Source organism: Dermacentor variabilis, chromosome 7, assembly GCF_050947875.1.
Source record: "Dermacentor variabilis isolate Ectoservices chromosome 7, ASM5094787v1, whole genome shotgun sequence".
Lineage (NCBI taxonomy): Eukaryota > Metazoa > Arthropoda > Arachnida > Ixodida > Ixodidae > Dermacentor > Dermacentor variabilis.
The window spans coordinates 12,801,326-12,829,030 of NC_134574.1; the positions used below are offsets into that span (position 1 = coordinate 12,801,326).

The 27,705-nt window shown below is 45.7% G+C and overlaps 1 protein-coding gene across 6 annotated transcripts in view; it reads left to right on the forward strand.

The window, feature by feature from the left end:
• Nucleotides 1-27,705, forward strand: part of d4 (double PHD fingers d4) — a 238,169-nt gene that overhangs the window by 12,349 nt on the left and 198,115 nt on the right. For all 6 annotated transcript variants that reach the window (XR_012829468.1, XR_012829470.1, XM_075698246.1 and 3 more), the window contains exon 3: nt 25,752-26,005. Coding sequence is in view for 4 of the 6 variants with exons in the window: in XM_075698246.1 (XP_075554361.1) it covers nt 25,752-26,005 (254 nt within the window). In the remaining 2 variants the exon portion in view is untranslated. The remainder of the gene's footprint in view (nt 1-25,751; nt 26,006-27,705) is intronic.

Below are 27,705 nucleotides of genomic sequence, written 5' to 3' on the forward strand. Positions count from 1 at the left end.
TATGCGCGAGCAGACGAAGCAGCATAGTTTTACGTCACTATTTTTTGTGGCCCACATGACCAAGCCATGTTGCGTTTCCTCCTCTGTGACGTCATAGCATCCCCCGGAGCCCAGAAACCAAAACCGAAATCGCTCGGTATAATAATGCTATTATTAAATTATTTATCAGATATGTATGAATCCCGCTGTGTGTATCGTGCTCCCTGAAGCATGACGCAGTGTTTGAATCAACAAACGCATGAACGAAAATTTTGATGTCTCCACCTTTTTAACATCATAACCAGTTCTAACCTAACCTCATAGTCCAGTTCGCCAGTACATCGGATGATCTTCTAGGGTCTGAAATAGTGTCGCAATAGTTCCTCACTGAGTCCTCGTCGGCGTATCTGGGTCCAAGGCCAAACACGGTCGCCAGGCCGGTACTCGACATAGCGTCGTCGGAGGTTTTAGTGTCGGTGTTGGTGCACTGCTGGTTCGTGATCCACAGGCGGGCGAGCTGTCGGGCTTCTTCAGCGCACTGGAGGTAGGTAGCGACGTCAAAATTCTCTTCGTTGGTGATACGTGGCAGCATGGCGTCGAGAGTCGTCGTGGGGTTCCTGCTGTAAACCAGCTTGAACGGCGTGATCTGTGTTGTTTCTTGTACCGCCATGTTGTAAGCGAAGGTTACGTACGGCAGGACGGCATCCCAGGTCTTGTGTTTGACGTCGACGTACATTGCTAGCATGTCGGTGAGGGTCTTATTCAGGTGCTCTGTAAGACCATTCGTCTGTGAGCGGTTGGAAGCTGTATTCCTGTGCCCTGTCTGACTGTTCTACAGAATGGCTTAGATGAGCTTCGCGGTAAAGGCCTGTCCTCTGTCAGTGATGAGCACTTCTGGTGCGCCAAGTTGCAGCAGGATGTTATCGATGAAGAATTTCGCCACTTCGGCTGCGCTACCTTTCAGCAGAGCTTTAGTTTCAATGAAGTGGGTGAGATAGTCTGTCGCCACGATGATCCACTTATTTCTGGATGTTGACATCAGAAACGGTCCAAACAAATTTATCCCGATCTGCTGAAATAGTCGGCTAGGAGGTTTGATTGGCTGTAGTAGTCCTGCTGGCCTTGTTGCTGGTGTCTTGTGTCGCTGACAGTCTCAGCAAGTCTTCACGTAACGGGCAACATCGGCGGTCAGACGCGGCCAGTAATACCTTTCCTGTATCCTCGATAGCGTCCGGGAAAAACCGAGGTGCCCAGCGGTCGGATTGTCATGTAGGGCATGCAGTACTTCTGGACGCAGTGCCGACGGAACAATAAGAAGGTAGTTGACGCGGACTGGTGAGAAGTTCTTCACGAGTAGTTTGTTTTGAAGCGTGAATGAAGACAATCCGCACTTAAATGCCCTAGGGACAATGTTGGTGTTCCCTTCTAAATACTTAATGAGGCCTTTTAGCTCCAGGTCTGCTCATTGCTGTTTAGTGAAGTCTTCCGCGCTTATTACCGTATTTACTCGCATAATGATTGCACTTTCTTTTGGCAAAAAAATTGACGCAAATTCAGGGGTGCGATCATTACACGGGTTAAATCTCCCGCGAAAAGAAAAAAAATTTTCATCTCATGTTTGTTGCGGGATGACAGCAGGCCAGCAAATAGGCGGCTGCAGCTGTGTGTAGTGCGGGACACCAAAACAAAGATGGTGGTTGGCTGAGCAAGCCGAATGCGCCAAACGAATTTTTTTTCTTCTAGTATGTTACATGCATGGAAACACTTTCTTCTGTATCAGTAATGAATAATATCCTTAATATTGGCAATTTTGCGGCAATAACGTCGCCATGTCCACTTTGAGGGGACAGAAACAGATGGGCACGCTTAGCTGCCAGTGACATGGAAACACATGGCCGGCATGCTGCGAAAACTGCGGCATCTGTCTTCACTACTATCTTAATACGGCACGTTTCCACTAAGGGTAGGCGAATATCTTAGCTGCATTACAAGCGTCAGCGTATGACTAGGGTACACTTCTAATGTATCAGTGTAAATGTGCCTACTATCGTTGCCGCTCGCGATTTGTTGCGTGCTCACGAGTGCAGATGAGAAGACTCGAAAGGCGCCTTTTTTGTTGTTGTTGACCACAACCACTGTAAAGTCTACACATAATAAGGGCAAGTTTGGTTGTACCTCTTTTTGTCTTGAAAGTGCAGAAAGTGATGAAAGTAATGCAATGGGGCATCTACTTAAGAATGTTTGGTGCGTGCAGGCCGCTTGGTTTGTCTTGAAGAGTCGTTCGCATAGCATTCGACAGATGGTAAGCCCGATCATTGTTAGCTAGACTTGGCACACGACATATTGCTGCGGCAAGTTCGGGGTGCGATCGTTACACGGGAAATAAAAAAATCAAATTTTGATGACAAAATTCAGGGGTGCGATCATTTGAGAACAGTGCGAGCTTTCTGAGAAGAGCTTGTGTGCTAGGTCGTTCTTGCTCTCTCACTTGTTGGGAAAGCTGCGTAACAAGTCCAGCGAGTTTATTTCAAAAGTTGTGTTGTAGTTATATGGTAAAAAAGCAGGGGTGTGCGAATATGGAACACTACATTTCAAATCAAATGAAAAATAAAATAGCCCTAAACTGAATATCAGAAAATCTTTCACAAAATTTAGTACTCACAAATTTTGGGCAGAAAGATACGCTCCTGCACATGCTCGGGAGTCTCCCAGCATTACATAGCAAGAATGTAGCCACAGTCAGGTGCAGCTGTAGAAAAAAAAGCGGCATTTGCTCCTCAAAGGCACACGAGCATCCACGAATGGGCGCGCACTCTGGACTGCTGTCATGAGCCATAGGGCCGGTGACCCTGCCAACGGAGAAGATGGCCACCTGCGCTTCGAACTGGGCCAAGTCGTGTCAGCAGTGTGCGTCAGTCTCTCGTCAGAGTGAATTCCCGGACTGTTTATGAGGGTCTATCTTGCTGGAAATATTACTGCGAGCTTACAATACACCATTTGTTCCGCATGCATTTATTTGCAGCCGTGATCCGGCAAAGAAGCATTGCAGCGAGCACCGCTGACGCTGCGCTACGCTTTGCCTTAAAACAGGATCCCATGGCAACACACTGCTACAAACAAATATCCTGCATGTTTGTTCGATGTTGTTTCGTTTTGCTCCAGAGTGAAGTTACGACGAGGAAAGTTTGCCAAAGTCTGGTGCCTACTGTTAGTGGCGGGTGTGTTCGTGTACTGTTTTGCTGTGTTTTTCGTCAGATAGGGTGAAGTGATGGAGCAAAACGATTCTCAGGGGAAATAAGGAAAGCGTGCGCGCATGAAACAAACGTATGAGTGTCTCAACAGAAAACATTTTCGAAAGCAACCTCCAACGCAAAGTTTTGTTTCCGCGAACTTAGCGGGAACAATCGTTGTCGGCAGTGAAATAGCCAAGCCTCTAGCGGTGGTGTTTGAGTGTTGTGTAGCACCGTCGATTGATTGCTTTCCTCCATTGCTCACTGCGTGCGCAAGCTGTAGAATGTGTGCTGTGACACAATCACACATAATGTGTGCAGCCAGCACTCAATGTGCTTTCCTACAACACAGCTCCGTGCTGCTTTTCGATTCTCGTGATATGTTGCTATTAAAAATTCCCAAGACAGGGTTAAGGGGGTGAAAAAAGAAAGAAAGAGAAAAGAATGATTAGGTAGGCACAGCAGCTTGTGAAACCACTCCTATTACCTCTACTTGCGTCTGTTTGTGAATGTATGTGTGTTTTCTTGTGTTTGTCTAATTTTTTATTTCCCCTTTCTCTTTATATTTGAGATTTTCTTAGTTTTCTCATTTGTGTGTGAATATGTGCCTGCTTCCATGCGTGTTTGCGCTTACTCTTATTTCTGTCCTTTTATTGTATATTACCATTTGTTTTTGCAAGTTTTCTTTCAGCAAACTCTTTTTACACATTTTCATTAACCTATCTCATTCAAAGCACCAACTCCTGTAAACAGCAGGGCTAAAGCCCCTGCATCCACACGCCACCGCTGCTTTCTTAAATAGCGACAACCTTTGTTGTGCACTGCCTTTTCCCCTCACACCAAATCCATTTCCGCTATTTCCGGTTCTGTCATTTCCGGTTAAAAAATTTCTGGTTCCGGCGTTTCCGCTTCCTGGAGTTTCCGCTTTGACTGCTGTTAGACGATGGTGAGACGCGCCCGCGTGCTTAGAAGAGCTGTGGCAGTCACCATAAGAAGAATGCAAAGGGGACAAGCTGTTGTATTCCGCTGAAGTAGTAGTTCGCGGTTGCTGTTTTCCAAATGCATGAAAAACGGCAGTGGTCTCCAAGCACCCAGGCACTACATTCCACTGTACGTTGTCGCTCGTGCCACAACCCGTCGCAGGTTGACGCGAAGCAGCGAACACGAGCAGATCGCTGGTTACAGTAGGCGGGGGTTCTTGGATGGAATCGCATTCACAGTTTCAACCGCAGCTCATGAAATTAAAACCTCTCCGGCGACGCGAAAGTAAACAACGCTAAAAAAATAAAGCGTCACTTCCACTCAGAACAGGAAGCTGCAGCTACGTAAGTTCTGCTTGACGCCGGAAGCTAAGGGGGTGAGTGAGAGAGGAGCGTGGAGGGGGAGGGCAGGTTGGCGGTACTTAACCTGGTCGGCGGAAACGTGTATGAAGGGGCTTTAAGCAGGGCTGGCCCCTTCCATCTCATTAAAGCCTTTCTCACTGGTCTACCTCGTCTTCTCAATCTGCCTACTCGCTGTGTTTTCTGTCCTTGCTTTTTGGGTTGTTGCCGCAATGTGATTAACCAACATTCACAAAACAAATTTCCATCAGCTATGAAACAAAGGTTTACAGACACATTTTCTTAAAAGCGTCATGTGGGTTGCAGAGTAACTTTGCCTCTTACCTCTGTTCATGCTTATGCATCAGTGCATGCGGCAGCTTGCCAGAAGTGCACATGAAAGTGTGCCATATTGTGAAACAGCACCTTCCTATGTTGCATTTTTCACGCTTCCAGTCTTAGTAAACAGATGGTTTCACTGCCCATCACATATGCGGGTACAAGTTTTCAACACGAATAACATTGTGTAGTGCGGTGTCATTTCCTGTCGGACGCTTTCATCATTACGAAGACATTTTTCAGTGAAAGGAGCCCAGCAAACCAGTGCACTGAGAGCTGCAACTTTCACCATTTATTGGTGAATCCGACCGTCGCTATGCCCATGGCTTGTGAATTAAAATATCACGCCAGTAAAACACATTCAACTTTACACAAAATTTTTTAGTGCAATGCTAGCAGAGCTATTCAGGGTGAATAATTTTGCTTGCATTTGTGTTACTTGCCCAGTCAGATAAACAAATTAAACAATGGCTATGGCATGACTGCGATTTGAAGTGCAGACTGCAAACTGTGCCTTTCAAGCTTGCCCCCTACTACTATTTCGCCAAGCCCATCAAGCTCAACGGTGGCTGCCCAGATGAGTTTTCTGGGCCTCACGAAGCTATTGATGTTTGATAATTGTTCTCTTATTTGCATTACTTGCCTGAGCCAGATAACCAAAGTAAACAATGCAACCACATGAATATGCTTTAGCATGCAAGCTGCCAACAGTGGCTGTAAATTTCGCATTGACTACTGCTGTTTCACCAACAATGGCTATGACATGGCTGCGCTTTGAGCTGCAGATGCTAAAGGTGCCTTTCAAGCGTGCCCTCGACTACTCATAATAATAGCTACCCAAATGAGTACTTTGGGCCTCACTAAGCTAATGATGTTTTATAATTGTTCTGGTATTCATATTACTTGCCTGAGCGAGATAACCAAAATAATGAATCTGACCACATTAATGTGCTTTGGCGTGCAGGCTGCTAAGAGAGGGTGTCAATTTCACATTAACTACTGCTTTTTTCTGTCAAGCTGGACAGTGGCTGCTCAAGTGAGCATGTTGAGCCCCGCATAGTTATTCAAGGGTAATAATTGTACAGTTGCCGACCATTTATTCAGACCTCACAGGGACTGCGGAAATGTCCGAATAAACATATGTACGAAAAAGCAGATTAAGAAAAAAAAAATCCTTTATTTCCACGCACTTATTCGGGGTCGGCAGCAGGCTTGAAGAAATCAGGAATGCGCCGTTGCACGCTCTTTCGTTTACATGCAATCAAATAAGCCTGAATCTCGGAGAGGGTCGTACGGTCACTATAGGTGGCTGAAAGCACAGTCACCGCTTGTACAGTAAAACCTCGTTAAACCGTACCTGCTTAAACAGTAGTTTCGTTTTAAAAGTATTAAAGTCAAATCCCCGACTCAGCGGCCATTGAACATAATGTGTTTTGTATCTGCATAAACCGTACCAGCTTATTGCGTACGCATCGGTTAAAACATAGTGTTTCCACTTTTCGTCGTGCAAACATGGCGGTGCGTCGTCTCCATCGGGCGGCCTGGTAGAACAACAAGCCTCAGAGATCGGAACGACGGCTACTAAGCTGAGACCGGAACTACTGTGGCCACGAACCAGGCAGAAACGATAATGACGAGCGGGGATTTGCAGTAGCGCCGCTTCTTGGGGCAGCAAGGAGGCTCCGTTCAAAACAAAAATGGCGTTCAGCAAGTCTTCCATGCCAGTACTTAAATTGAGCACGATCTGTGCAGGACGTTGCCTTTTCACTATTGAGCTTCCATTAAAAGGAATATGCCACCAAATGAACTGCTTATTTATTTGATAGGTCATGGGAGGATGGTTGGCTGCTGCGAACCCACGGCCAAAATTTTGGTAGCCCTAATAAAGGCTGTTCTTTTGTGAATAAGAAGCTGTTTGCTTCAGAGGCTGCAATTGAAGTGGGAGGCAAGGCACCAAGGCAACCATTAGGCAAGCTCTCCCAAGTTACTTGGGAGAGCTTGCCTTACTTGAAGTAACAAAGGACCTAATAAAGAAACAACAAAAAATAAAAGTGTCCAACTCAAGAGATAAGATAGAATTCTCAGAACTGTCAAAACTAATCAACAAGGCAGAAATAAGTGATATTAGAAAATATAACATGAGAAAGACTGAAGAAGAGGTAAAAAATGGACGCAGCCTGAAATCAGTGAGAAAGAAACTTTGCATAGGGCAAACCAAGATGTATGCACTGAGAGGTAAGCAGGGTAATATCATCAGCAATCTTGAAGATATAGTAAAAGCAGCGAAAGAATTCTATACTGACCTGTACACTATCCAGAGGGGTCAGGATACCTCAATTAGAAACGGTAATGAACAGGATACAGAAACTCCTCCTATAACTAGCGATGAGGTCAGAAGGGCCTTGCAAGACATGAAACGAGGAAGGGCGGCAGAAGAAGATAGAATAACCGTCAATTTAATCAAAGATGGAGGAGACATAATGCTTGGAAAACTGACGGCTCATACGAAGTGTTTGTCGACTGCAAGGATCCCAGAAAACTGTAAGAATGCTAACATTATACCAATCCACAAAAAGGGAGACGTTAAAGAGTTGAAGAATTATATGCCCATTAGTTTACTCCCAGTATTATATAAAATATTTACCAAAATAATCTCCAATAGAATAAAGGCAACACTGGACTTCAGTCAACCAAGAGAACAGGTTGGATTCAGGAAAGGGTACTCTACAATGGATCGCATCCATGTCATTAATCAGGTTATCAAGAAATCCACAGAGTATAATAAGCCTCTCTATGTGGCTTTCATAGATTACAAAAAGGCATTTGATTTATTAAAGTACGAACAGTCATAGCGGCATTACGTAATCAAGGAGTACAGAACGCTTAGGTAAATACCTTGGAAAATGTCTACCGAGGTTCAAAAGAGTACGCATTTGGGCTGGTTGGTTCATGATTACGAGCAATAAAAACAGCGCTAAACGACGGGACGAGCGAAGGGACACAGACAACAGCGCTGACTAACAACCAAAGTGTCTTTATTCTTTAAGTCAGCATATATATGCTCCGCCGCTATCTGAAACCACAGAATCTACAGAATTGGGCATGCGCAGGGGGAATTGCAATTAATGTGATAGGAAGGCAATCTCCTTCGGAAGGAGAGAAATGGACGGAAGGCTTACACATGCTTCGCCACTAACGTGAATGTGAAAAGCTTCGGATATAAGGCGTGCGTGGTCATCACGATATTTTGACAGGTAGGTTACACCTTCGAAAGATGGCTTGCAGCCGCATTCATTGCAATGCAGTGACAACTGACTATCTTTTGCCCGTTTTTGGAATTTGCTTAAGTGCTCGTGCATGCGGTCATTGATGCAACAGAGGTTTGTTGGTGACTGTTGTGACTGTCTTGTGTATAAGATCCCCCTTTCATGCAAGAGTTTTTATATCGGCCAAACGGGGCGTTGCATCAATGACCGCATGCGCGAGCACTTAAACAAATTCCAAAAACGGGCAAAAGATATTCAGTTGTCACTGCATTGCAATGAATGCGGCTGCAAGCCATCTTTCGAAGGTGTAACCTACCTGTCACAATATCGTGATGACCGCGCACGCCTTATATCCAAAGCTTTCCACATTCACGTTAGTGGCGAAGCATGTGTAAGCCTTCCGTCCATTTCTCTCCTTCCGAAGGAGATTGCCTTCCTATCACATTAATTGCAATTCCCCCTGCGCATGCCCAATTCTGTAGATTCTGTGGTTTCAGATAGCGGCGGAGCATATATATGCCGACTGAAAGAATAAAGACACTTTGGTTGTTAGTCAGCGCTGTTGTCTGTGTCCCTTCGCTCGTCCCGTCGTTTAGCGCTGTTTTTATTGCTCGTACAGAGGTTCTACAGCCACCTTAATTCTACACAAGAAAAGCAGGAAGATACCTATAAAGAAAGGGATCAGACAGGGAGACACAATCTCTCCAATGCTATTTACTGTGTGCTTGGAAGAAGTATTGAAGCTATTAAACTGGGAAGGCTTAATAGTAAATATCGACGGTGAATATCTCAGCAACGTTCGGTTTGCGGATGACATTGTTCTATTCAGCAACAATGCCGACGAGTTACAACAAATGATTGGGGACCTTAACAGTGAGACTGTAAGAGTGGGGTTGAAGATTAATATGCAGAAGACAAAGATAATGATAAATAGCCGGGCAAAGAAACAAGAGTTCAGAATCACCAGTCGGCCTCTAGAGTCTGTGAAGGAGTACTTTTACCTAGGTCAATTAATCACAGGGAACCCTGATCATGAGAAGGAAATTCACAGAAGAATAAGAATGGGTTGGATTGCATGTGGCAGACATTGCCAGCTCCTGACTGGAACCTTACCATTATCATTGCAAAGGAAGGTGTACAATCAGTGCATTTTACCAGTGCTGACATATGATAGGGCAGAGACTTGGAGACTGACAAAGAAGCTTGAGAACAAGTTAAGGACTGTGCAAAGAGCGATGGAACGAAGATTGCTAGGCATAACGCTAAGAGACAGAAAGAGAGCGGTTTGGATCAGAGAGCAAACAGGTGTAGATGATATTCTAATTGACATCAAAGAAAAAAATGGAGCTGGGCAGGTCATGTAATGCGCAGGTTAGATGACGATTGGACCATTAGGGTTGCAGAATGGGTACCAAGAGAAGGGAAACGTAATCGAGGACGACAGAAGACTACAGAAGGTGGTGCGATGAAATTAGGAAAGTCGCGGGCGCTAGTTGGAATCAGTTGGCGCAGTACAGGGGTAATTGAAGATCGCAGGGAGAGGCCTTCGTCCTGCAGTGGATATAAAACAGGCTGATGATGATGATGATTATTATGGTTATGCTTCATCGACTGGCTCAATGCCAGACAGCTTGCAGTCTGAGTCGCTTCCATCAGTGTCATCTTCACCCAGTCGGATGATGATGAGTTGGATGTGGTCACTCCCGGACGTGTCAAGCCTGAGCTTTGCCTCAAGGTCCATCACGTGAATGTTCTTCCTCCAGTCTTTCGCCGTTATGTGCTTGATTTTTTCCTCAAGACGTCTTCAGCTGTGTACAGCTTGAAGCCTCTGTTGTCTGCAGCGATACCATTTTTCACCTTTGTCCATAGGAGCTCGATAGGATTAAATTCGCTGTGGTACAGTGGGAACCTGAGTACAATGCAACCGGCCCTTTCAGCTTCATTGTATACGATGTAGCTCAAAAAGCGTGACTTTACAGATGCTACCAACTTAAACAGCTGCTTTTTCACCATCCTTTCACTGTAGACCATGTTTTTTCTTTTGAGACACTCCTGTATTTTTTTCTTCTTCCAATCCGTTGTCTGCAATTTCTCTTCTCGCAGGGTATGGTAAGGTGCATTGCCTAAGACAATGGCGCTACCAGCTGGCAACTTCTGCAGAATGTAATTAAACCATCCCTTGAAGCGATTGCCATCCATTTCTTCGTGGTAGTCACCTGTTTTTTGGTCTTGGAATATATCCAAGCAGCCGTCGACAAAGCCATCTTTCTGCCAATGTGCGTCACAATTAGGCGCTGGCCTTTTCCGGAAGGTTATTTCAGACACATTGGGAGGCCATTTGCTCGAGCATACAGGTGTCCGTGCTTCTGCACCACTGTGTCTGTCCACACGATCGACCGAGTGCGTCCTGCCGTCACCCATGTCTCGTCCTGGAAGAAGATTTTTCGGCCTTCCACCCGGTAGCACTCCACGTCACGAAGGTAGCAATTCCGCCATTCAGCGATGTCATCCTGGTCGATAAGCAGCAAATTGCGGCTCCTCTTCTCATGTTTGAATCCGATGTCGACAAGCAGGCGACGCACAGTGCACCGCTTCAGTGATGGGAGATCCATACGCTTTGAGGACTCATTAGTTATCTTCTCGACCCTCAGTATTTCGTTGCGGTGAAAAAAATCGTGCACACATGACCTCAGCGCGCACAACGTGAAGCAGTCATACTCTGTGTTGTGTCTGCTTTTATCCACATTTCATGGGTGCTTTCGCGAGGGTATCGACAGTTTCCCACCCAAAATATGCGAAGCTTTGACCTACCTCCTCACCTTGAACACTGTGCTTTCGCTGACACTGAGCATCTCGGCGACAAACCTCGTCGTGTCCTCAATGCTGCATTCAGGCTCCTTGTTAAGCCAATACGTGTAGCAGTGGAGGATCATGTTGCATGAATCGCTGTTCAGGATATGGCCACTCTTGTTCTTCTTGTCGAGGCTTCGTGGGGGTGTGGGCATCGAGGTGACACGAGGCTCTTCGGCAACAAAGGTTCGAATTCCGACATCACCTCGCTGGGCTCCATGGCGGAACACTTGCGGGAACTGGAATGTCTTGCACGAACTGGCAAGACTGCAAGCTTGCAAAAAAATATTAAAAATGTGAAAAGGAAAAAAAAAAGCCTATCACATTTTTGAAAATAAGTTTGTGAAAACACAAAACCACAAAAAAATATAAATTTTATGCTATTTAAAACCAAGAGTATTCATTTAAAACAAAGAATGAAGCATTTTTGTACCTTTCCTGCCTCGACCGTCTTCTCGCCCCAGGTTTGTAATGGTTGCAATAGACGCATTGTTTTCTTTTAAGTACTTGTTCCAAAGCATCTGATTTATTTTAAGCTCGGAAAACGAGTAGCAAGTGTTCCGTGTACATGTAAACCAGTGCAAAAGCCATGCAGAGCTGCTCTTTCTGATTTTGTGTCTTTAAATAAAGCTAAAAAGCAGACAATGCGTAGCATTGTAGAGGGCACGGGGTTATTTTTCTCTCACGATCCGGCATGTGCTGTAGCATTCCAATCACGAGAGCTCTACCAAACCAGTCATCAAAATACAAAAGTATTTATTTATACCTAGAATTACATGCTTTAGAAGCACGATTTTTTTAGTGGGACTATGTATTTTAGTTGCGGAGGCAATTGGCTGTCATGCTTTAGTCATCTGGGCGGGGCCTCTCCTTTTTTCTAAATTTGTATGTGGCTGTAGCTGTAAGTAACTTGGGCACATAGAAGTCGAGATGTGCAGTACGGTGTACTCTTATTAATGGAAAGAACAAATTAGTGTGCCAGCACTGATTACAGCTCAGTTCTAGTACACGAAGGTCTGGAAAATGCATTTCTTTATCGATACAATTTCTGTTGAATAGGATCAACTGCTTTCTTTCCTCTGAAATTAATGAATCAGTGACATCATATTGTACTGAATAACATTAAGGTTCCCTATTTAATAGTGGACCTGTGTCTTGCGGTAATATTTTATTTATTGCGTGGAAAGTTTTGCTTTCCAGTTTTTCTCCAAGATACAGAAGGGCTGTCCCAACTGTACAACAGGTGGGCTAGGCCAATTTGTGCAACAGGTGAAAGGAGCACACATTCTGTTACTCTAGTAGCCAGCACCGATGGTAAAGAGCAGATATCCATCGTACGTGTCCTGTTTCATGACCAGTTTCGGCATGATTTGCCTCCTGCGAAAAATTTTAAAATCTGCAGGATCACGACAAGTTCGTTTGACCCCCCCCCCCCTTTCATCCACTGTCTGCACCATCAATGCATGCAGCCAGGTCATGACACTTTCATACCTGCCTTTTAAATCAAAAACTAGTCTTGTGACGAGCTGTTAAAAGGTAAAAAGAAAGAAAGAAAGCTGATCTAGTAAAAAAAAAGACCAATGTATGTGTGCATGAACGGCATTGGTAACGAGAGACTGTCATTCCGTGTGTCACAAAGATGGCGGCCCTGAACATTGCCATCCTGTGCACTTGCTTTTGTTTGCGAGGCAGTTTGTCAGCTTTCCGAGTGTCGCGTGGCGTCTGCGAATAGGTCTGCATCAATTAGTCACCAAACTGTAACTTCAGTCGACGACGCCTGTGGCAGAAGTGCTGATTAGCCCTAATGGCCATGGCAGTGTGGCCATGCTGAAAATTCACCTCCAGTCTGTGTGCTAACGGGCTGCAAGCTGTCACGGAATGCTTGCTGCTAGTATGTTTATGTGGCTGGCTTATCATGTGATCGGTCCCAAGGTCATATGTGCAGGTTAGAATGATGGCAGTTGAAGCGGCATGAAGTTAGTCTCTATGTATCCAACACAATTGAGTAATTCTTTGGCAGCAGTGGCAGCATAGTGGTCAAAGCATCTTGCACGCTTGCATTGCCTATTTTACAGCTGGTTCCCGCTGTCGTCTCCACCAAGCAGGATAATGCTAGTCTTCGGGAGACAGTTTGGTAAATTTTGTCACTGTTCTTCGTTATGCCGATTCATCTCAGCGCATTGGGACTACTGCCACTTCTGTTCACTGCCAGCCTCAGGACACGTGTGGTTCAGCTGTGTAGCTGCATACTGTGGCCTTTGGCACTGTCAGCATCACCAGACTGCTTAAAGCGAGCTACTCAGCAGTCGTGTACTTCTTTGGCAGCAGTGGCAGTGTAGCGGTCGAAGCATCTCGTGCATCTGCATTGCCTATTTTACACCTGGTTCCCGCTGCCGTCTTCAGCGAGCAGGATACTGCAAGTCTTCAGGAGACAGTTTGGGAAATTTTGTCGCTGCTCTTAGTTATGCCGATTCACCTCAGCGCATTGGGACTACTGCTGCTTCTGTTCACTGCCAGCCTCTGGACACATGTGGTTCAGCTGTGTAGCTGCATACTGTGGCCTTTGGCACTGTCAGCATCACCAGACTGCTTAAAGTGAGCTATTCAGGAGGCGTGTACTTCTTTGGCAGCAGTGGCAGCGTAGCGGTCGAAGCATCTCGCGCATCTGCATTGCCTGTTTTACACCTGGTTCCCGCTGCCATCTTCAGCAAGCAGGATACTTCAAGTCTTCAGGAGACAGTTCAGGAAATTTTGTCGCTGCTCTTGGTTATGCCGATTCATCTCAGCGCATTCGGACTACTGCCGCTTCTGTTCACTGCCAGCCTCAGGACACATGTGGTTCAGCTGTGTAGCTGGATACTGTGGCCTTTGACACTGTCAGCATCACCAGACCACTTAAAGTGAGCTATTCAGCAGGCGTGTACTTCTTTGGCAGCAGTGGCAGCGTAGCGGTCAAAGCATCTCGCGCATCTGCATTGCCTATTTTACACCTGGTTCCCGCTGCCGTCTTCAGCAAGCAGGATACTTCAAGTCTTCAGGATACAGTTCGGGAAATTTTGTCGCTGCTCTTGGTTATGCCGATCATCTCAGCGCATTGGGACTACTGCCGCTTCTGTTCACTGCCAGCCTCTGGACACATGTGGTTCAGCTGTGTAGCTGGATACTGTGGCCTTTGACACTGTAAGCATCACCAGACCGCTTAAAGCAAGCTATTCAGGTGGCGTGTACTTCTTTGGCAGCAGTGGCAACATAGTGGTCAAAACACCTCGCGCATCTGAATTGCCTATTTTACAGGTTACATAGTGTGTTTGCACGGTTGCCATTTGTGTTCCTTATTCTTTTTACTCACCAGCTGTCACTGCTGCCTTTGCTTAGTTTTACTTTGCATCTTTTTTGTGTGTGTTTTTGTGTGCATGCTGTTACTATCTTGAGTATGCGGAAGTTGATCAATGATTTAAGGAATGAACTAGGGCAGGAGCTGAAGACAGTCATTGAGGCTGTAAAAAGGAAGTTATGTGCAGAGATGAAAGCATTGCAAATAGAACTTCGTGACGATGTTCGTAGTGGGAATCACATCAATGCTGTCTTTGAAGACATTCTACATAATTGTGACGCCATCAAGGTGGGAAACGCTGATCTGAAGAATGAAAATAATAAGCTACATGCTGAACTTGATGGAATCAAAAAATGCCTTGCAGATGCAGAGTCTCGTTTACAACACTCCAAACAATACTTGAGGAACGAAAGCATCGAAATTAAAGGTATAGAGGAAAACCCCAGTGAGGACATCACTGCTGTTGCAAACTTGGGCAGCTTTCAGGAGTGAGTGGTGCACCAGATGACATTGAGGCTTGTCACCGTGCTCATGTTAGAAACAAGGAGGTCCCCCCGACAGTTTTTACTTCGGGACCTCCGATTGTGCAATTATACTTCACCTGTTTGTACTGCTGTTTGTACCTACTCATGAAAATAAATGCAACTTCAACTTCAATACAATTTTTAAATATTATAAAAAAGCTGGGCTGCATTATTGTGCAGTTCACATGACGACAGAAGCGGGACACCCTGCTTGAGAAGGCAAAATAAGGTGCCTCTTAAGAACAGCGAGTTTGACAGTAAAACAGAATCGCCTGTCTACGTGAATGATCACTTATGTCCAGCACTAAAACATCTTCTCGGAATAGCTGTGACTAAAAGCCTGAAAGTGGGCGGAAATATGTTTCGTGTCATAATGAGAAGAGGGGGGGAATCTTTGCGAAAAATGTTGGGCAGCTCAGAGACACTTGCTACAAGGCAGGAGCATGACCTGGAAAAGATCCAATGAAGAGCTCTGCATACTTATCGAGTACACTTCAAAATGGAGCAATACAAAGACAACAGATTACGATGGCACAGTAGTAAGAAAAGCTGTATTATAACTGATAGTGTTGAAACCAATCAGGCAGTCCTAAATCGAACACGAAGGCACAGAGCAAGGCATAAGCGTCAGATTATTTTTGCATTATATTTTTTAAAAACATTGTATAAGAGATAGGGAACCGATTATTGGCAGTGACTGTTATCGTGAATGCATTTGAACGCGAGGACAGTTTTGCAAGCTGCAATGTTGTCGATATCGGGTACAATCAATGAAATTGGAAAGTCACCACATTGTGAAGTCATATATAGCCTGATGTTGAGTATCGTTTTTGTGACAAGAATACTGATAACTCTTTTCATGAATCGGTAGACATGGCACGGTCATTCATGTGCGTTAATAGTGGCCGGAACATTCTGGTCAGTGTACGTTTTCATTGAGTAAACAATAGAGCAAAAGTGTTTTTCTCATCTGTGATGGCTTCATCGACAAGTGAAGCTGCAAAACTGATGCAACTAAGTGACCTAATGGTTACAGAATTTCAGCAGTGGTGTAACTGTGTCCATTTTAAAATGTGAAATCCAGTCACAATTAGTTCAATGACATTGAATGTTTCTTTAGTGAGGTTCAAATTGTGTTCGATGTTATGATGTACAAAAGCAATGGCAGTTATTGAACTCTTTTCTAAACAAATCGTCTGTTGATGCCTCTATAACCAAAATAAATTACAATGGTCTCACTCTTTCTGAGCCCAACGAAATTGCTAACGCGTTTTCGGACTACTTTTCTTCTGTTTACACTAATAACAACGTACATGCGCAGTTTCATAATACTTTGAGCCGTACGACACAATCATTCTTGTTACCAGCTACACCAAATGAAGTGTGCTCCACGATTGCTAACCTTAAAAATACAGGGCCTGGCTTAGACAATATTTGTGTCAGGCATTTAAAACTGGTTGCGCATTTAGTTTGTGACACGCTCTGTAGTATTATCAACCTTATGTTCAAAGAAGGTGCATTCCCTTCATTTTTGAAAAATGCCAAGATTATTCCTGTTTTTAAAAAAGGCGACAAACATACAGTTAATAATTACCGACCAATTGCAATTCTTTCCTGCCTTAGTAAACTCATTGAGAAATTATTTGTTAAACGTCTTAATAACTACTTAACAAAGTTTAAATTGCTAAAGAACAATCAATTTGGTTTCCGCCCAGGAAGTTCCACGAATCTAGCTGTTCTATCTCTAACTGACTACATAAAAAAATGTATTGACTCGGGAAACTTAGTCGGATCTGTATTTTTAGACTTCAGTAAAGCTTATGACACGGTTAACCATCAAGCCCTGTTTAATAAACTTGACTCTTATGGTATAACCGGTCCTGCGCTAACATTCTTAAAAAATTATTTACGTGACCGACCATACACAGTACATGCAGTAAATACTTTCTCAATAACAAAATGTATTAACCAAGGTGTACCACAGGGATCAGTTCTGGGCCCTTTGCTTTTTCTTTTATATATTAATGATCTTCCGGATTCTCTTAACTCCACCAACTGCGTTCATTGCATTTTATACGCAGATGACACAACCATAGCTTCATCTGACAAATCTGTTACTACTCTTACTTCTAAGTTAAATATTGCATTAAGTAATGTTATAAAATGGTGTAGCAACAATTACTTAGTTCTTAATCCTTTAAAAACTAAATTTATGTTATTCAAAAGTGCTCAAAGGGCCTTAACTTCTATTCCTGAAGTAAAGCTTGGAAGTCATTCAATTCCCGTTAGCACCGATGTCACTTTTCTTGGCATACATCTGGACCCTAACCTTACATTTCGCTCTCACTTCCAACATCTCAAGCACAAGACTGCGTTTGGTATACGTGCATTAATTAAAGCTCGCCCTTTTTTTTCTCGTGAGGCTCTGCTAGCGTTGTATTATGCGTTCATTCATAGTCACATTAATTACGGCATTGTTTCATGGGGCGACACGTACGCTTGTCACTTATCATCAATTCAACATATCCAAAATCAGTCAATACGCATTATCACTTCTAGCTCCATGCAATCCAATGCCTCTTTGTTACTTCGCGCGTATAATATCTTGTATATTAATAATTTGTTCCAGTTTAACATACTCGTCTTACTCCACAAGTTGCTTCATAATAACCTTATGTATCAGTTCATTGCAACTGACCTTTTGCAGAATAAAAATATGACCAGATTTGCGGCTAACAACAATTTCTTGTTACCCATGGTTCATACCAATTACGGCAAAAAAACATCTTCCTTCGCTGCAATTTCTCTTTGGAATGAATTACCATGAACCATAAAATCCTGTACTTCTCTTGCAATTTTTAAAAATCACCTTAAGCATCATTTACTGCGATAACTTAACTACGATCTAGCGATATACCTCTGACATTTATCTCACTTGTCATTTGTTGTATTTCATCCATGCTTTTTTCCGACTTTCTGTTATAACGTGCTTTTTCGTGTTTGATTGTAAATGACATGTATAATGATGTATTTGATCTGTAGATGTTGTTTATAATACGCTAATTTGCTGACTATTGATATCACCATCAATGTTGTTATTATTAATCGAGGGTCCCACTACAGTTCTTTCACTTTGGGACCCTCGTCTGTATATTTCTCATGTAATTACTTCTTTTTTTTTGGAACGAATAAATCTGAATCTGAATCTGAATCTGAACATGGTTTACTTGCGGAGAAGATGTGTTTGAAATGCACGGATATGTCTTTGTAAACTGCTGTGAGAAGCGTGGTGGAGGTGTGTCTATTTTAGCCTCAAAAGAAGTACAGTGCAAATTACTTTCTGAATTTTGTTGTTTTTCCTCTCACTATGAAGCACTTGTTCTCAGATCACTGAAACCTTTATTCTGTGGTGCTATCACCCACCTCGCTGTGACGTTTCCTCCTTTTTTAGCTTTTTAGATTCCACTCCTGGAATTTATAAATTATTATAAATATCAAATCATTTTAGGTGGCAGTTTGAATATTAATTTACTGGCAGAGAAACCTAATAAAGCTGCCTTTGAGTCTCTCTTGGATAGTAAGGCAGGCTGTATGTGATTCTGCTCACCACCAGGCTACTGACCAGTCGCAGGGTGTCGCTTTCCTCCATGCCTCTGTTCTTGGATGTTATGCGGGAGATCATGCGTGATATCACCTTTACACAGTCCGAGACGAAGCAGGCCGACACACTTTTAAGGATGGCTTTGAAGACCGCTCTCCGCCTGCCGATGGGTACATCGACTGAAAAATTATTGGTGCTAGGGTTGCACAACACCCTCAGCGAACTGGCAGAAGCCCATTACGTCTCGCAACAACAGAGACTTGCGCGGACTCGCACGGGCCGGCAGGTCCTACAAACCTTGGGGTTCCCAGCAATAACAACACGAACCCAAGAAACCTGTTCCATACCTCGTCACGTCCAGGACAGGTTTCACGTTGCCCTGATACCACGCAACATGGACCCTAACCTACACTCCGGCAGGAGGAGAGCAAGGGCCCAGTACATGGAGAAAGTGTTCAGATTCAATCCCACAGCCCGTTTTACGGACGCTGCCATGTATGGCACGAACAACAAGGACGCAGTTGCAGTGGCATGCGACTACCGAGGCCACGTTACCTCCGCTGCATCGACCCACCCCTGCACGATTAGGGAAGCCGAGGAGCTGGCCATCGCGTTAGCCATCCGCGAGGGCCTACACGCAAACCAACCACTGACGATCCTCACGGATTCCCAGCAGGCCTGCCGCAACTTCCTACAGGGAAGAATTGGAAGACCTGCTGCACAAGTCCTAGCCGGAATACTCAAGGAGGACCCTGAGGACTTCACCACCCAAACCATCATCTGGATACCGGGCCACACTGACATCATGGGCAACCTGCAGGCCGACAGAGCAGCTCGAGGATTCGTACATAACCGAGCACTCAACAAGCCGGCTGCAGAAGACCTGGACCCTGTCGACCTCGAGTATTCAGCCATCGTGAACTACCACAGAGGGAGTCGCTTGCGATATCCACCACCCCATCGAAATCTAAACACAGAAGATGCCGCTGCATGGCGTAGGCTCCAGACAGGCACTTGCACAAACTTACACATATTACATAGGATACACCCCACAGCCTACAGGGACGAATGCCCATGGTGTGGGGCCACACCAACCCTATACCACATTACGTGGGAGTGCGCACTACACAACATAGAACACCCAGACACGAACACAACGAGGGAGCAATGGGAGGCACTGCTGTCCAGCTCGGCCCTCGGCGACCAGCTCAAGCTGATAAAGAGAGCTGAGAAGATGGCAAGAGCCAGCGGAGCCCTGGACTAAGGGCCCCGACCATTAGCTGTATTTTTTTATTATTATTTTAATAAAGTTCATCCATCCATCCATCCATCCGTCCGTCCGTCCGTCCGTCCGTCCGTCCGTCCGTCCGTCCGTCCGTCCGTCCGTCCGTCCGTCCGTCCGTCCGTCCATCCATCCCTGCAGCACTCATGACGACTGGGGAAGCGTAGAAGTAGCACGTAGCCGAAGTGGAGCACGTCAAGAAGTTAGTCAAACCAATACCAATGCCTTTAAACAGAGAAAGAGAAACCCGCGAGCGGTGTCTGCTCTTCCATGAACTACCGATACTCCCCGCAAGCGCCTCTGTTCTGAGGGTGCCGCCGCAAATGGGAACAGCGGCGCTTTTATCAACTATCGACACCCCCCCCCATGAGTGTTGCATGCACTGTAAGACTCTCAAAAATGTTGAAAAACCCTTCCAAAAAGCGAACAAACACTCGGGATAGCGAAAAGATACGGGTAGGGCCATAGAGCAAACATAAAATTGTAACTACGTTGTAGCTCTCGTTGGTATGGCTTTTTTTGGCGGGGCCATGTTTTGGTTTCGATTGTAAGTTGACCCCCCCCAACTTCAGACTTTCAAATTTTAAAAAAGGGGTCGACTTACAATCGTGTAAATACGGTAAATACTTCTTGATGTCTTCGTCACGGATGTTGATTTGTGCCTTGCGCACTCTGGTGTCATTAACTGTTGCCTCAGTGACAGTCTGCCAGTATTTATTTCTGTAAACGAATCTTCTTAAGCTATTGACCTCTCTACACCAGTAGTACACCTTTCTTACAGATAAGTAACTATTTTGCACTAACTGCTTCTCGTGAATCTACTGCACCTGTAAACTGTGATGATGTTCTGAGTGAACATAATCCAGAAATCGCCTACGCCAGGTTCTTAGGAAAGTGTACATCTACAATTCATGCGTTCCACAAAAAAACATTTAAGCGACCAAAGAAAGATTGTAAACGATGGATAATGACTGACCTTGTGCATCTATCAAGAAAATGAGAACAGCTGTATGAAACATTTATTAAAACTAGATGCCCTCATATGCTTAGTGCTTAAAAAAAAAATGAAATCACGTCACTAATGAACTTTGTGCTGCTAAAAACAGATACCATTATAACCGCTTAATTTCGTCAATTAACAATCTGGGGACATATGATGTAAACTAAGTACGATATTTGGCAGAAGTACTGAACCTATTACAACAATATTGAAAGACAATGTGGAGATTTCTAGAGCAGAACTAGCAAATGCACTTAATGATTCATTTCTTTCTAATACTCCATTATCGTCAGGAGGTGACAGCCTCTCTTACATGCATATAATGTTTTTGCAGCCAGTATGTAACTCAGAAGTTATTACAACCTACACTTGGTTAAAAGACAGCACAGCCACAGATATAACGACTGTGCAGGTAAAACCGGTAAAATTCGTTATTGACTTGATCATGCATTGCTTAACGCATATGTTTAGTCTTTCACATGTGGTATTTCCTTGTAAATTCAGTGTGCAAAAATTACAGCAATTTACAAAAAAGGTGATAGGAATGATCTTACAAACCACAGTGCAATCTTCATTATACCAGTCTTTTCAAAAGGTCTTGAAAGAAAAATTAATTTTAACGCATTTAATTTCATTTACTGAATGCTACAACATGCTGACCCGCAGTACAGCTTCAGAAAAGATGAATTTACTGAGCTGGCACTGCTCACGCAAAAAAAAATAATACTTGAAATGTTTCGGTTATTCATGCATTTAATCACAACATACTTATAAAAAATTTAAGCACTATGGCATTTGAGGGAAAGCTCTGTCAGTTATTTCATCATACCTGCAGCATTGGTTGCAGTTTGTGATGATTAATGGTCACTCTTTCAGTCAAGCCAATTAATGTAGCTGTTCCACTGGGAAGCATTTCGGGTTCTTTTCTCCTTGTCCTTTACATTAACAACATTGCTAACATTGATCATATGGTCAAGCATATATTATGCGCTGATGATACTAGCCTATTTTTTGCCGGCTCGGATGTCGCGTGCCTATCTTCTCGGGCAAATTATACACTTCATCGCATCGCAAGCATGTGTCCCATCCAATTTTCTGGGTACCTCAGATAAGTGGATGGGATAACGGTGCGGTGGTAGCTCAATTGGTGTGAGTGTTGCACACGTAATGCGAAGACGTGGGTTCACATCCCACCTGCAGCCAGTTGTTTTTTAATCCACTTTGATTTTCATTGCTTTATCCACTTTAATTCAATTAATGAGTACTAGTCATTTCCCCCATGCTGTTCTTGGTGTCTTTGCTTGTTGGCTTCTTACGGTACGACTATATATATGTGTGTGTGTGTGTGTGTGTGTGTGTGTGTGTGTGGAAAGAGAGAGGGGGGTCAGACTGTTTGAAGTGTGCTACCCCCCTCCCCCCACTCAAGAAATAGTTGGTACATCACTGCAAGGACCATTTCAAAGACCTATACGACGACACATTTCATTCTTTGGATGGACAGAAATTTGCAGCTAGGTACAGGAATGCGCCGGGAACAAAAACGACACTGAAAATCTGGTTTTTGGACCGAACACCAGCTTCAGTGGGGTTCATCTTTTAGTGTTTATATGGGTGAGTCCATATATAATGGACTACTGATATAATGGCCGCTTTTTACAAAACTATCGAGTTAGTTATAAACGGGTTAGACTGTGTTAGATTGTGACCTAGTGATATTTGACAGTACCAATGTGATCTATTAAAATATGTTTTGCATGTGCATTGTGTGGTCTCATTTGAGCCCTCTGGGCAAAGGAACGACAATGCAGTTGTGCAAACAAACACAAAGGCATTTATTTGCACCTTTCATTCACCAATGCCAGCTAGCCAAATTAGTAATAGTAGAACATGCTGATGGGTGTTGACAAATTGAGGAAGTCCGAGAAAATGCAACAGGGTATTGAGCAAATATGTCGGCCCCTATGTTGGAAACTGTGGGCATGCGTGACTCTCACGCGTCCTCTGATATCTTGTTTTCCCACATAGCTCCCGTCTCCTGTAATCCAGCTTCGCCGCATGGCCAGCGTGATGCCCGCGGCAGTCGGCCTGGTTGAAGCGCAGTACGAGAGATGACGCGAGTGTTGCGCTGCTAATGCCACCTGCCGGCGGGATTACTTAGGCACGGGAAAGGAAGGCTCTTGCTCTTGGGGTTGCGGGCCGGCGAGCGCCGCAAACGTCCCACGTGGGTACCGATCCATGCTTCTGCGAGACTGTCTCGCGTGGCCGCCTTCGAACGCGCCACCATTCGCGTGACCGTACGTGCGAACGACCAGGCGTTGGGATCCAGCATGGGGCGAACATATTCGCTCGCTATCCGGTCGCGGTGAGTCGGACTTCCGCAATTTGTCGCGCACCCATCGGCATGTTTTGTGGATAGCAACTCGGCTAGCAAGCATTGATCTATGAAAGGTGCAATGAATGCCCTTGTGATTGTTTGCGCTACTGTGCCCTCGTTCATTTGTCCCAAGAGCATGGGTGTGAGAACCCCACATCTGGCTGCTCAACGTGGACCTCTTGGGGCATCGGACGATAGTTTTAACAGTCTTGCTTCGTTCAAGACCTTTGTTTGAACCGAAGCATAGGCCTAACGTGGATTTTGATCGCTAGCGTCGGCGGTGTGCTTTCTTGAGCGAGGCGACGGTGGCTGTAGTGTGTTTGAACATGTCAACATGCTAAGCCTTTTCGCAAGTGTTTTTTTAATGACATTCGTCGGTACGAGAGCCACGTGGTCTGCATCATGGGAGAGCGAGGCTTAGCGCCCGCGGAGCATTGGCCAGCCTGAAGCGAGTGAGTACTGTGGGTGGTCCGAATTTCTTATGTAAATAGCTTCTTCTATCTCTTTGACTCTGATGAAGTCGCGGCTCCGGGAGCCGGGTGGCCGCGGGCTTCGGGTGCCACTACGGGCTGACTGGTATTGCGGCCTGGCACCGGGCGCTCCGACACCGTCTGGGACAGTGGGCGCCGTCAACTCGAATGCTGTGTGCACCGAGCGGGGTAGGACCACCTAACAGAGCTGACGTCTCATCGTGGCTGCCCGTTTTGCGCCCATTTTGGATGTTTTTTGGATGCCAGTTGTCAGGGTAGCGACGCTTTAGGCCTAAGGCTTAACGAAGCTGCCTGTCGCACGTGGAGGGACACAACCTGGCGGACCTTGGTGTTGAGGTGTTGCACTTTGCTTCCCTCATTCTAGTTAGTCTCGCACGAATTGAGATTACTTGTTCGACTTCAGGAAGCAAGCTTCGTTCACGTGAACTTAGCATCTGAGTAGCTGCCCAATCTTTTACTAGCCGAGTTGAACATCGTACCACGTGGGCGATGCGCATGCAGAATTCCTCTCCCTTGCACTACTTTGGTGTTTGCCAAGTGTGTTGAACGTATGCAGCGTGATTAGAGTCACCACCCCTGGTTTGCTGTCACCTGCATATCGTCTGCGCTGCTGCCCTGGACTACAATCGAGGCACGTCGGGTGATCGTGATGCATTGGCCAGTTTGGCGCAGCGACTTCGGCGGCCGCCTGTATCCAGCTCGCAACCCTCAGCGCCGGAGAAAAGAGCCGGTGGTCACCGACTGCTACTGTGGCTATACTGCGGCTCTCGCCAGCAGTGTGCGAGCGACGCTTGCTTGTGCCGACTACTGCATCGCCGTTTCTGGAGTCCTGGCCTGGAGTCGTGCCGTCGAGTCTGCAGAGCTGCTGCTGTGACCAGCGGACGCTAGCAGTGTACCCAAGGACAATGTCGACTCGCATGCTATGGACAGCGTGTGGACATTTCCTCGGCGCTGCCACTGTTGCATGTGCTACCTTGTTCGTGAAGCTCGTGTTGTTGTTAGACCATGTGACATGTTTCGCCGGAATATGTAGTGATTTAAGGTTGGGGGGATGTGGGGATGCGTGACTCTCACGCGTCCCCTGCTATCTTGTTTTCCCGCATAGCTCCCATCTCCTGCAATCCAGCTTCGCCACGTGGCCTGCGTGATGCCCGCGGCAGTCGGCCTGGTTAAAGTGCAGTAGGAGAGATGGCACGAGTGTTGCGCTGCTAACGCCGCCTGCCGGCGGGGTTACTTGGGCGTGGGAAAGGAAGGCTCTTGCTCTTGGGGTTGCGGGCCGGCGAGCGCCGCGGACGTCCTGCGCGGGCGCCGATCCATGCTTCTGCGAGACCGTCTCGTGTGGCCGCCTTCGAACGCGCCACCATTCGCGTGACCGTACGTGCGAACGACCAGGCGTTGGGATCCAGCATGGGGCGAACATATTCGCTCGCTATCCGGTCGCGGTGAGTCGGACTTCCACGATTTGTCGCGCTCCCATCGGCATGTTTTGTGGATAGCAACTCGGCTAGCAGGCATTGATCTATGAAAGGTGCAATAAATGCCCTTGTGATTGTTTGCACTACTGTGTCGTCGTTCCTTTGTCCCAAGAGCATGGGTGTGAGAACCCCACAAAACCAATGCCTAATAGTTTGTGTATACAGTCGCCGTAACAGAGGCGCATTTGAATTTGTTCATTTGTCCCGGTGCCTCACTCCGAAGTCTTTTTCGGGACAGTTCTGCGAAGTGTGCCGGTGCACCTGCGAAACAGTCTCGCATGCTCCTAGCCAAAGAGGAAGAGGCTTAGCAGCGCAACACTCCAGCCATCTCTCGCACTATTCTGCAACTACGCTGCCGCTTGCACTTTGCTATGTGGGGAAGCTGGATTACAGGAGATGGGAGAGCCGTGCGGGGAAGACAACGTATGGGGGGACAAGAGAGTTGAGAATCGCCACAGTGTATGTGGGCTTGTCTTGTAAATAGTACTATGCTAATGCCACGTAAGGTCTTCTGAGCCATAGTCAAGCTGCTTGTGTAGCCTTTAGCACAAAATGACCCTTCAGTGTTTTAAAAGTTTTATTTGAACTCAAATGATTGTCTAAAATATCAGTTAGCTATAATAAATAGAGCAATAAAAAGCAGTCAACAAGTACCAGCCCAATCAGAGCAAGCATGTGTGTGCGCAGACATGCACCAGATCAGCGTGGTGGAGAATGTGGCGGCACGGCCAACGGAGGGCCTGGACGAGGCTGCCGACAAAGGGGCTGGAGCCCCGGTTGGCGGTGAGGACTCTAACCAGTCGTGGTACCTGGACGAGGCCCAGGAGTCAACAGCTGCCCTGCTGGAGGCCACAGCAGTGGCCGACTTCCCCGACGACCCTGAGACAGACACAGAGGACTATGACGAGACATACACACGCAAGAAGAAGAAGAAGCCCAAGGTATACATCACACATGTCGCCGTCCATTTGGTACACCACGCCTTTCTATGCTTTATGGGGCCCCCTTGAGGGCAGGGAAGACGAACGGCATTACTGCAAGGAAGAATAATACAGTAAATGCTCAGTAATTCGGATTTCTAGAGACTGAAAAATATGTCTAATTTATGAAATGGACAGGAAGAATATTGACTTTCATTAACATATGGTTACTTCACAAAGTAATCGAGGATGCCCATCTGCTTTCTTGCACAAATCTGTGCGGGTAGTGTTTTTCTATGTTCTTCCAGGTGTTCACAACTGTCTGCAATGATCCAACGAAATTCTTCTAGCACATTGAGGGCCTTTGTCGTTTCCTCCACAATGTCGGCATCACCGCGACACTACATCACTAGCACATCTTTGTGGAACAGATACCGTGGCGCGACGCCGCAGGGCGAGATGGGTTGTCGTTGGTAAGGCAGTCGTCTGGCGTGCGTGTGCGGGTGCCACTGTCTCGCTCTTGCAAGCCGGTGCAGGGTCTGTATATCTGTCTCACCCCACTGGGCTTAGCTGCTGCGCGTGCCTGCTGGTCTTGGTGGCCGCTGCCAACTCCTTGGTCTCTTGCCGCGCAGTACATCAGGGACATGCAGCATACTTTATTTCTCAGCAATATTGTGAAAATGACTCCTGTCTGCAGCTCATGTTAATATGTTAATGTAGGAACTATAAAAAAAGAAAGAAAAACGCACCAATTTAATCACAAAACTCAATAACATACCCCGCAGCAAAACTTAATGACATTACTTGCAGCGCAAAACTCGAACTGCTCAGTGGCAGCAACCTCGTCATCAATACCGGTCTAATAGGCGAGTGTCACTCAATCGGGCAGTACATTTCCGAAATTCTGGCAGTTACCTGCATTGTCGTCTGGCGACACTTTGGCCACTGTAGCATCGCAGGGCTCGGGTTCAATGAAGTGTAAGTTAGCGATGATGTGCCCAAGCATGTTTTCCCATGCACAATATTATGTGCACTGCAGTTGTCAAGTATGATTAGTACCTCGCGAATCACTGCAGAAAACTGTCATCCACGCCTTTTTATTCACTCGGTATTTACTTTTATTTATTTATTTGTACAGGCCCGTAGGGCATTGTGTAAGGAGGGGGGGGGGGAAATTCCAACAGTGCATACACAACCAGCTAAAAAAGAAAAAAGTAAAATACAGGGTAAATAAAATTTGTGCACATAATAGCAGTAGAGAAGAAGAGACTAAGCAATGCAGAAATAACGAGAAGAAATATGTCTTCTTTTGATGTCGAGCAACCTTCCTTGGGCCGGGCGTCTGCTGTCACGCACCATATTGACACTGGCTCCCAACCGCCATTGCGGCAACGACCATATCGCGTCTCGGCCACGGAACGTCGTGTGATTAATGAGCAAGTGGACGATATGCTTCGCCGCGAAGTGATCCGACCCTCGAACAGTCCATGGGCATCCCCTGTCGTCCTTGTTACGAAAAAAGACGGCTCGGTACGGTTCTGTGTAGACTATCGCCGCCTGAACAAGATCACTCGCAAAGATGTATACCCGCTGCCGCGAATTGATGACGCCATCGATAGCCTACAAGGAGCAGAATTCTTTTCATCTCTAGATTTACGCTCCGGCTATTGGCAAGTACCCATGGCTGACGTCGATAGGCCGAAGACAGCCTTTGTCACACC